Source organism: Rattus norvegicus, chromosome 2, assembly GCF_021556685.1.
Source record: "Rattus norvegicus strain SHRSP/BbbUtx chromosome 2, alternate assembly SHRSP_T2T, whole genome shotgun sequence".
Lineage (NCBI taxonomy): Eukaryota > Metazoa > Chordata > Mammalia > Rodentia > Muridae > Rattus > Rattus norvegicus.
Window position 1 is genome coordinate 207,823,416 of NC_141535.1, and position 10,970 is coordinate 207,834,385.

Consider the following 10,970-nt stretch of genomic DNA (forward strand, 5'->3'; position numbering starts at 1 on the left):
ACTGGATCAACAAAGACAGTAAACCATCATATGTCTTCCAGAAGTTGGGTGAGAACATCCTCCAGAGCCAAGTACTGGCGAGGATTTGCCTCTCTTGATAGAAGAGAGACAAGAAAGCCCAGAGGAAGAGAATTGGAAAACAAGATGTGGGAAAGACCTGTGGCTGCCATGCCAGCAACATTTAGTTCTCAGGTGTTTCTCTCATTCCTTTTTTGACACCATGAGTGGATAGCTTGTGCTAAGGTGCAACAAAAGTGCCCATGAGAGGCTGCTCTGTGACAAACTGGCTGATGCTTTACATAAGAGCCATAGTTGTCCCTCCAGAACTTTTATTCCTTTTTCACTCTTGTGAATAGCTGTTGCCTATGGCAAGCAGGGGAGAAATGCTCTTTAGTTGATTTTAGATATTCTTGTTCCCTATCTCAACTGTTTTTGGAACCACCTTTTATTTGTGAGTTCATAACAGAAAACACATGTTACAAGGAAAACTCTGGTGATGATGTTTCTACCATACCTACATCTGTCTTTTGTACCTATACTGTTGTATTTCCATCTCTTCAAATGCCTGGGAAATCAAACAAGTTATGCTCTTTGCCCAAGGGTTTCTTTTTTGTGCATCCAATGAGAAATGCAGTCAAGGACACCAGGATCAAGAACCCTTTAATAAAGGAGAGGTGATGCCCAAAATAGCAGGTCCTCAAGTTGTCTTAAGAGCCATATGAAGAAAATGAAGTGATTTACTTGAAAAGAGAGTCTACAGAAGCAATAATGAAGTTAGGGATGGTGGTTGAATGCTCCTTGAGTTTGTATTAGAAAATTGGAATGTCTCTCAATGAGATCAGGAAGGTCTTTCTATATTCAGTTGTCTTGCAGCTATTTACAGAGTTGTGAGTCTTAATGAGATGCTATGTGACCAACATCTCCTTAAGACTATATACGTGCTAGAAATGAGGTGAAACTCCAAGGCACAGCCTGTGTTCCAAAGCAAGGGTCCACTCTGAAAAGTTGAGAGCTTGAAGATTTGTTCCTGGTCAGAAGCTGAAATAAAATGCCTTTGAACTTGGACTCAGATCTGGGTTAGACCAGTAACCCTGTGGCTTAGACCTGTTTGATTCCTCTGTTTCTCTCTGAATAGTTTTCTTGTCTATTAATGAGCAGAATGAGCTGGATTTCATTCATCCATATGGTGTTCACATTTACTGTCAGTCACTGAGCTGTAAAACTAGAAGTATAAACACTGTACAATCCCTGTCCCTGAGAAGCTGTCAACTGAGTGCAGTAGACAGATGTCACTGACAGTTCTAAAAGCCATATGGAATCACCATAATAAATGCACAAAATACCACTGAAACACAAAAGGAAGGACAGACTACAGTAGGCATAGAATAAATGTGCAACAGAGCAAGTGATATTTAAATCATGTCTCAAAGCTCTGCACATCAGGCCATATCAAGCCATGCAGAAAAGCATGAAAGCATAGAAATAGTTCGTATGTTGTGGAAAAAATGGTTGTGGTTATGATTCTAGTACAGCATGTCCCTAGGCTTTGTAAGAATCGCAGAAGCTGAGAGGTTGGTTTAAGTTCAGCACTAAAAGACTTCCTACAACCTATAACCCCCTGTTAAATCTTTAGGCTGTGAGTTCACACAAAAATTGTAAGCAGGGCATTTGGATTGCATGAAATTTGATTTTAATAGAGTAATCTGGTAGTAGACAGTTTGAAAAGCAGAAGCGAGGCTCAAGTATACTATAAGGCAGAGAAGGAATGGCAAGAAGATTTTAAAATAGGAATAGAGAAGTATATATATTTGAAATAAAATTAAGTTATAATTTAATCAGGATTTGAAACTGATAATTTGGTTAGGGAGAAGAGCATCTTCCTTAAACAATATTGTCTCTTAAACAATATGGTAACTTTAGTAAATAATAATGATGATGACAACAATAATGTATTATGAATATACCTCAAATTTGCTAAGAAAGTAGATGTTTAGTGCTCTTACCACAAAGAACACATGTGAAGTACTAATATAGCAATTTGTTGTCAGTCCAAAATGTGTGTACATTTTAAGACATCATTAATATACACAATTTTGTTAATTAAAAGAGTAAAATGAAAAGCCACCAATGGAGAGAAGCATCTTAGAGAAAAAGAAAGGCCACTGAGATAGGGAGGAGCTTTAACTTGAGTCTGCCAGTGAAAGTGAGTGTGTCCACAGAGATCACAGGAAAGATCAGGAGGCTCAAAGTGAGACCCATGGATCCACTGTGGATGCAAGAGTAGACCTCAGCTTCTTAAGTTATTCCACATTAATGGAAGCCCTGCATCCAGAGTTCAGAGGAGTCATACATGCTTAGGATTCCTTAAGGGAACAGAGGTTGTTAAACCCTTAGGGTAAAGGAATTTCAATGAAGAAGGCTCCTGAGAGGAAAAGCAGATGAACCAAACTAAAATACTGGGAAACATAGACTTTTGGACTGCAATTTCCTAACCAGAGCTTTGAATTCAAGCTCAAGATAAAAACGAAGTGGAAGTATTAAAATCAATATATCCTGGCCTTCAATCAGTCAGAGAAGAGAGCAAAATTGGAGAAAAGTCTCAACTGAAATGTCTCGCCTTAAACCAAGTTGTAGTTTGAACAGTCTTATCTGTTGTGGCTAAGACTATAAGTTATTATTAATAACATCATCTGACTGAAACCAGTGCTACTGACATGAATATCTTTATTATTGTTCTAAATGTACTACTGACCATGGTAAGAGTTAACATTTACCACTCTTGTCTACCATAACCTTTGATGAAGTCATACTGAAATCTCCCATGAGAAAGACTTCCTCCTCACTCATAATACTTTCTTTTGTGCTCAAACAACTGCTCAAAAGTAAACTGTAGTGAATTGAATTACATTGAATTCTTTTACCTTTATTGCTTTTTAAGTAGCTTCCCTTCCCTGTCTGTCTTCTGAGAACTAGGACTATTCTATCAGACCTTTTGTCAAACCTTTCTCTGATTTGTCACTTTGTCTGCTACTCAATTAAACACCATTGTTTGGGATTAAAGATGTATACTAAAGACTGTATCCCAACCAGGGGGATTAAATATATGTATTGAACCAGAAGAATTAAAGGTGTATGGCATGTCTACATTACAACCGGATCATATCTGTGGATATGATCCCTTGCCAAAGCAGTCATGTTCCTGGATTAGAATTCCTCTACAATTGGCTAGGAGGGATACAGAAAAAGAGTGGAGTCAGTATTTACACAGAGGTGAGCCCAGAACAGCTGGGTCATTTATCCACATGTCATTAGAACTGACCCATGACTCCATTCTCAGAATGTCCTACTGGCACACATTTTCTAAATCATGCAAAAAAAAGTTCAGCATAGGAAGTCCTGTACCACTCTTGATTATTTTGCTTGAGATCATCAAATTGTATCCTGATCCCTTCTTTAATCATCAATGCATCACTATAATTTTAACACAGAAAACTGTTTACCTAACTATAGCCTAAATACAGCCATATTTGGTTACAGTTCTGGGTGCATATGTTTGAGAATGTGAGGGCAGTGGCTGCAGAGGTCAGAAAAGGATGTCAGATCCTCCAGAGGGAGGTTTTTTTTTGTAAGCTTCCTAACATGAATGATGAGAATTGGACTTGAATCTTCTGAAAGAGCAGTGTGTGTCCTTAACCGTTCAGTCATCTCTCTGGCCCCTTAATTGGCTACTTAGGCTGTTTCTTTGAACTTATCTCTGAAATTCAAGATAAGGTTCCTATAAATTGTAACAACAACCTGTAAGAATCCAGGTCTGGCTTTCAGGAAGTTGATAACAAGGTAGGTATTCATAGAGCAACCAGGATATAAGATAATGTGACTCCATGGAAAGAAGAAAAATGACAATGAGTGATGTGGGTGCATTTACCTAATCTCTACCCATTCCCCAATTAGGTTTTGCGATTCCCCTTCATACTGAGAACTATTTCTGGATGCTTAATCTGCTTTGATTTTGAATTTCTTATCACAGCAGACAAATGACATAGAGTAATTTCTGCAATGCACATGTAGGGAACTCAGGAACAGGAAATAGGCTGAAGGGCAAGAAGCAAGAGGACAGTGTTAGGCAGCAACTTGAGAAAGTAGCCCTAGAACCAGTTGCACAAAGAAAGCAGCTTTTAATCTGGAAGCCAGTTAGTAACTAAGATTTACCGAGATCTGCTTACAGGAAGCAGATTATTAAATAGACCTTACCCACAGCAATAAGGAAGAAGTTGCCAAGTAGAAGTGAAAGGTAAAACATAGGCCAGGACATTCTTATTTATTGAAGTTATGATCTACTTATGAGATTCAGTCATGTATTCAGTACGCATTACTGTCTACCCACAGTATTGTAAGGAGTCTGTGTGTTCAAAGTCTAAAGAGGGGTACAAGGTCAAGTGAGGCAAGGTCAGCCTGGAAGTACAGGCTAAGTGGCAACTGCTGTAGCAGAGAGAAGGGATACCACAGTGTATGTGGGAACTGGGACATCACAAGGGGAATTGGATGGTACATTGTTAGAATATGGGATATTTTGTGGCAAAACAGTACAAATGAATATTATTCCCAGAAAGCATCACAATAGTCCTTTCTCTCTCTTTTTTAATTGGGTAGTTTATGTACTTACACTTCAAATGTTATCCCCTTTCCTAGTCCCCCCTTCTCCCACCCCCCTCCCCTGCTTCTATAAGGCTTCTCCTCCTACCATTCACCCACTCCCACCTCAACACCCTGGCATTCCACTACACTGGGGCATCAAGCCTTCACAGGACCAAGGGCTTCCCCTATTGATTCCAGACAATGCCATCCTCTGTTACATATGCAGCTAGAGCCATGGGTCCCCGAATATGTATTATTTCATTAGTGGTTTAGTCCCTGGAAACTCTGGGGTGTCTGGTTGGTTGATATTATTGTTCTTCCTATGGGATCGCAAACCCCTTCAGCTCCTTCAGTCCTTAAGAAGCATCCAAAAAGACAGACTATGAGAGATTGATTCAGAGAAGGAGACTACCAAACATACAGCTTGCATTTTTAATTGCTCCTAAGGCCCTTCTGACAGGAGATGTACCCGTGAAAAATAGTTCTGTGTATCCTTTGGTCAGATGAACTATTTTACCGCACAGCTGTTGTACTTCACCAAAGCCAAAGTTGAAATACAGGAGGAAGCTGGAAGTTTTAATTCAGCCTTACCAGACAAGAAGACTAGACTTAAGCACAACTCATCTCTGGTCTGGGTTATCCTTGAACTTTTACTTCCTTGGATAAGAAAAAGGGTACAACGAAAGGAAACCAGAAGAAAAATAGGTACCCCCCCCCAATGTCAAAAGCCCTAGTGAGAATTGGGAAGTGCAGAAAGTTGTATTAAAAGGAGGACGAGAGACACAGAGAAAGGGTCTGGAGTTTTGGAATTGTATTTAAATTGCAAAGGGGGTGATTTTATTTCCTATCCTACTCAGTGTTCACCCGTATGTGCACTGTCATAGCTCTAGAGTTTCAGTCCAGGTTATTTACTTTCTCGGAAATCTCAAACATTTTCTTCATTTATTTTGGGATAAAACAAAACAACAAAACAAACATAAAAAAAGATACCCAAGGTGTTTTTCATACTGATGTGAGGTAGATCAAATATCTAACTTTCTGTGGTTCCACTTTTCATTTACTATTTTAAATATCTTATTATCATAGACATTAATTTTTATAGAGCCTGCAAAAATTTTTTTGGTGTTTTAGTTTTCCATTGCTATAGTAGAATACCCAAGACAGAGGTGTTCTTGGAGGTTTTAGGGGAGAGGGAGAGGGAGGAGATAGGGAGAGGGAGAGGGAGAGGGAGAGGGAGAGGGAGAGGGAGAGGGAGAGGGAGAGTAGGGAGAGGGAGAGGGAGATAGGGAGAGGGAGAGGGAGATAGGGAGAGGGAGAGGGAGAGGGAGAGGGAGAGGGAGAGGGAGAGGGAGAGGGAGAGGGAGAGGGAGAGGGAGAGGGAGATAGGGAGAGGGAGAGTAGGGAGAGGGAGAGGGAGAGTAGGGAGAGGGAGAGGGAGAGGGAGATAGGGAGAAGGAGAGGGAGAGGGAGAGGGAGAGGGAGAGGGAGAGGGAGAGGGAGAGGGAGAGGGAGAGGAGATTGACTGCCAAATGTGCGTACTACCCGTGAGGGCCAATCGATGGAGTTGAATTGCCTGAGTTGCCGTTGTAGGCAGTTGTTAGTCACCCAGTGTGGGTACTAGGAACCAAAGTCAGGTTCTTCGGAAGAGTGTAAATGTTCTTATCCAATGAGTCATTCCTCTAGCCCAGAAGTTGAGGTTTAAGGAGGGAAGAGCAGATACACAGAACTCAACAATTATCTATCATCAGGGTGTGGTCTTACACAACATCACTGTTTGAGATCCTTTCTCTACTACCAAGTGGCTCGACAAGTCAGAACTGTGCGCAGTCTTTTTCGTAGAGCCAAGTGTCCCCATGGACTAGGGAAGGTCATGCTTATTTGGAAACCTTGGGGTTTTTGTTTTGTTCATTTCATTTTATTTGTGTTTTTTGGTTTTGTTTTATTTTGTTTTGTTTTGTTTTGTTTTGTTTTTTGATTACCAGTGGAGGACACAGACACATGGCTTGGGGAAATATGCTTCTAATCTATGAATTTTGAGGCACATAAGCAAACTATAGCATATACGTAAGGTCAGAAACTCCTTAGAGCATCTTAACTAACCTTAAAAAGAGAGACTAAAAGCAAACAGTGTCAAATTAGCAGACAAATGATTGGTTCTGGTTTCTTTTTCACTTAATTTTATTTGTTATTATTTGTTGAGTTTTTTGGTTTTGGTTTTACAAGACAGTGTTTCTCTGTCTGTAGCCCTGGCTGTCCTAGAACTCGATCTATAGACCAGATTGGTCCCAAACTCACAGAGATCCATCTGTCTCTGCCTCCATGTGCCTCTGGGATTAAAGGCACACAGCACCACTGCCAGGCTACTTCAATTTCTTAATACCGGGTGGGCACCCATGTCATGGTGTGCATGTAGGGATCAGATGATAACTTTAAGGAGTAAACTCTCTCCTTCCTTTTTACATGTGCTCTGAGAACCCAAGTTGGGTAGCCTAGCTTGCATTATATAGGCTTTTCCAGCTGAGCTATTTTCCTGAAGACTCTTCTTCATTAATTCCATAGCTTACATCTGTGGTATTAAATGGAATCTTAGGTCTGATGCTAAATCAGAAACTTTTGCTTCTTTTTAAAAAGCTTTTTATTGTTTTTTTTTTTTTTTTGAGTTTCACATCAAGCATCCCAATTTCCCTCATCTCTCCATTTTCTTGTACCTAACCTTTACCCTTGCAAAAGATCTCTTTGTGGAAGTTATAGTGTTTCACATCATAATGTGTCTCACAGTATTCCCTTTTGTCCATACTTTGCTTGTAAATATTTATTGCAATGACTCTTTGGTCTGGTACGAATCCTCTTGTTTTTGCTCCTCTATTAATCCTGGAACCTCATGGGGGGGACTCCTCTCAGATATCATGTTGTTACCCTGAGTCATGGAGATCCTGTAGTTTTGGATCTGTAGGACTAGCCACTTCATATACTCCAGAAGTTTGTCAATTGGGTAGAAGTTGTGTTGGACCAATTCAAAACCCTCGATCTGGGCCTGAGAGATATCTCAGCAGGTCAGTCCCACAGGACCAGCTCAGGAACACCCACCACAACCAGGGCCAACTCTACCCTGCTGCCCAGGTGAGATACAGGGCTTGTTCTTCCAAATGCTACAACATGTGAAGGGTAGGGACAGCACCCCTTCTCTCATGACACTATTGGGGCCAGCTCTCCTGTCTACTAGGTGGTGAGGGCAAAAGGAAGGGGAAGGTGTCTCTCCCTTGATGACTCCCCTAAATGTTAAACACAAGTCAGGGTTGGCTTTCCCACACTCACAGCCTCAGGGCTAGACCACCCCCCACCCCCATATTCAGAGCCAGCTCTGCTGTGCCTCCAAGGTGAGGTACAGGGCCTGCTCTCCCAAGTGCTGCTTCTGCTTAACTTCTTATTAGCCTGAAATAGAACTATTTAACTTCCCTACATTTTCATGCACTTATCTTTAAAATGGAATAATTTTCATTCTAATACCCAGCTGAGGACATGTATAAAAACCACTGCAAGTGCACATAGATCAGTAGAACAGGCAGCTCCTTGTGGGCCCGAAGGTGAAGGCAGGCCGAAGACTTGTCCTCATCACTCATCCTTGAGCAATCACTCCATTTCTTTACTTATAAGGCATATGGTAATAGTTTGTGTCACCTGTCTTATGAAGATTAAGGTAATACAAAGTGTAAATAATAGACTAATTATTAAAACTTCTTGATAATGCCTCAGAATGCAATCATCATAAGGTTAAACATCCATGAAATGATTTTTTTCTCATAAAAAGTATTTTATTGAAATTGTAAAATATATTTAAGTATTTACAGAAAATTTATTTTATATAATCTTTTATCATGATAAGTCTTCATAAATACTAACTGTACAAACCAATAGGATTCACTGTACCCTTTGCCTCCATATATATAAAATGCATTGATCATAGATATTTTGAAATTTAGAGAATACAGCTCTAAGCAAGGTATAGCCAGTTTTTAAAAAGTGAAAATTATATACAAAAATTAGTCAAGAATTCTCTTAAAAGCTTTTGTATATATCAAGTATTATATTTTATTTTTATTTAAAATTCATCATTTTAATACTTCCTATATTTGAGAGAAATATAATTTATGTATGCTGAAAAAATTAAAGTTAACTGGTCCTCTTAGCAATTGTGCATTGTTTTGACATTGAGATAGTTACCACCTTTTAAATGAAATTAACTTTCATACTAGTAAAACTCTAACATTCATTACTCTTTTATTTCTTTGCAAGATAATAGTTGGAGAAACAGCAGTGTTTTGCCTACAATTAGCCACAAGGGATTTTGAAAACCAGGAAAAAACTATCTTAACCGGAGATTGTTGCTATATAAACCCACTGGTACGCCGGACTGTCCGATTTCTTGGTATGTATCCATTGACTTATTTTTATTCTTCTCAAAAAATCAATAATCGTATGTGAGACAACTTTTAAGATGACCTCAGATGTAATTTCCACATTAAGGAAGAAAGAATAAAACCCATGAATATTACTTTTAAAGAAACTAACATGTATGGAATTAAAAATTAAAGACATACATTAATGGAGTTTCAGAATGAATACATGGGGAGGAATAGTAACCTGAGTAGGTCGTTCGAGATGACAACTTGAGAAAAGAATGAATATGATACCTAATATGCCATCCTTCTTGAACTTGTCCTGAGCTGGTTTTCATAAAATCTAAGGTACATTCGGAGTTTTGTTAGAGAACGAGAGACACCTATACTTTCTTTTATGCTATAAAAGGCTAGCACCTAACAGAATGGCAAATTACTAAGCGTCTTTGTAATTCAACAAAATCTAGATAAACTGAAATTATGGGACAACAAAGGTTATCATAAATTAGATAAATTTTTATAAACATTGAGAAACTCATTCAGGAGCCTGCAACGTTTCAGTGTCTTATGTTACATGGCTCAAGATGAAACCTTTGGAGACCACAGAGTGCACACTACTCTGTAGCTGTCACACCAGACCCTGGCTTTAGAAGCTTTGGGATCGTAGGTCTCTCTGAAGACTGATGGTTTTCATGTGGAAGGCTGAACTTTTCATTGTTGTCAAGTGAGGCGGCTCCAAGGCATCCAAGTATCTTTTGAAGAAGACACACAAATACACACGTGCACGCACACACGAACACGTGCGCACACACACGGACACACCTTAAAACTATTGTCCTTCACATAGTAATGTAATATTGACTCCCTTTGCATGTGAGCCATTTAACAACAAGAAGTAGCAAGCAATACAATTTGCAAAACTAAAAGTGCTTGAAATCAGCATGTTTCTAAGCACGATTAAGTACCTTTGGTAGGGTTGTTGAGGTAAACAGTCTTGTGTTTGCACGCCCGTTTGTAAAGAACATATACCCCAATGGGAAGTGTGCCTATCGCTTGTCACGTTTCTTATTGATTATGCAAATTTCCTTTCACTTTTTCTCCTTCTTGGTGATCAAAGGGTTCCCATCTGCCATAATACAATGAAAGTTGTACTTGAAGCAACATTGCAGAAAACGATTGAACTCTGCACCGGGACTTTGTTCTTGGGGTCAAAAGACTGGCTGTGCCTGCAGGATCCCACTTTGAAAATGACCTGTGCCATCAACAGCGATAATGACTTTGGACCTGACACACTGACATTTTAGTTCTAAGACATATTTGGAAACTTTTCAAGTATCAAGAGACATTTCTATACTCTGATCAAGTATTTCTATTTTAAACAAGGAGACCTATTACACTAGATAAAAAGGACAGTTTAGTTAAGAAAGTGGGAACACCTTAGCCTACATTTCAAGGTGTATAGATGTTTCAGATGCCAGTGCTTTTCTTTAATATTCCCGAAGGACAAGAATATGTGCACTTTTGTGCATTAGCATCTCAGTAGCATCAGTTTGCTCCCGATTCTCTGCCTTTCCTGGTTTTTCAGCTTCTATGAACTGTCTTTGGTATGATTCTTGGCCACTGCTACGAAGAAGAAAAAGGGATTCTTGCTGGTTTTCTTTCAAAACATAAAAAGAAAAATCAATGCTTCTATCACCTTGACATTTGGATACTCAGAGTTTTGTTATGTTTAGGTTTTTGTGCACAAAGAAATCTTACATACTTTTTTGCAAATTAAAGGAATATTTAAAACTGTGGCATTATTTGATTTTTTTCAACTTTCTTGATGGTTTCCCAGTACAACAGTCAGTCATGGAAGGCTTAGAAAAATAAACAGTTCTGAAATATATTACCAAAAAGGAACCATCTAATTTTTACAGTAAAGTTAATTTGACTTTT

At 39.2% G+C, this 10,970-nt stretch overlaps 1 protein-coding gene across 3 annotated transcripts in view; it reads left to right on the forward strand.

Moving 5' to 3' along the window:
• Positions 1-10,970, forward strand: part of Plppr5 (phospholipid phosphatase related 5) — a 125,935-nt gene that overhangs the window by 33,827 nt on the left and 81,138 nt on the right. For all 3 annotated transcript variants that reach the window (XM_087624849.1, XM_087624850.1, NM_001107720.1), the window contains 1 exon segment: positions 8,929-9,061. In XM_087624849.1, the coding sequence (XP_087480975.1) occupies positions 8,929-9,061 (133 nt within the window).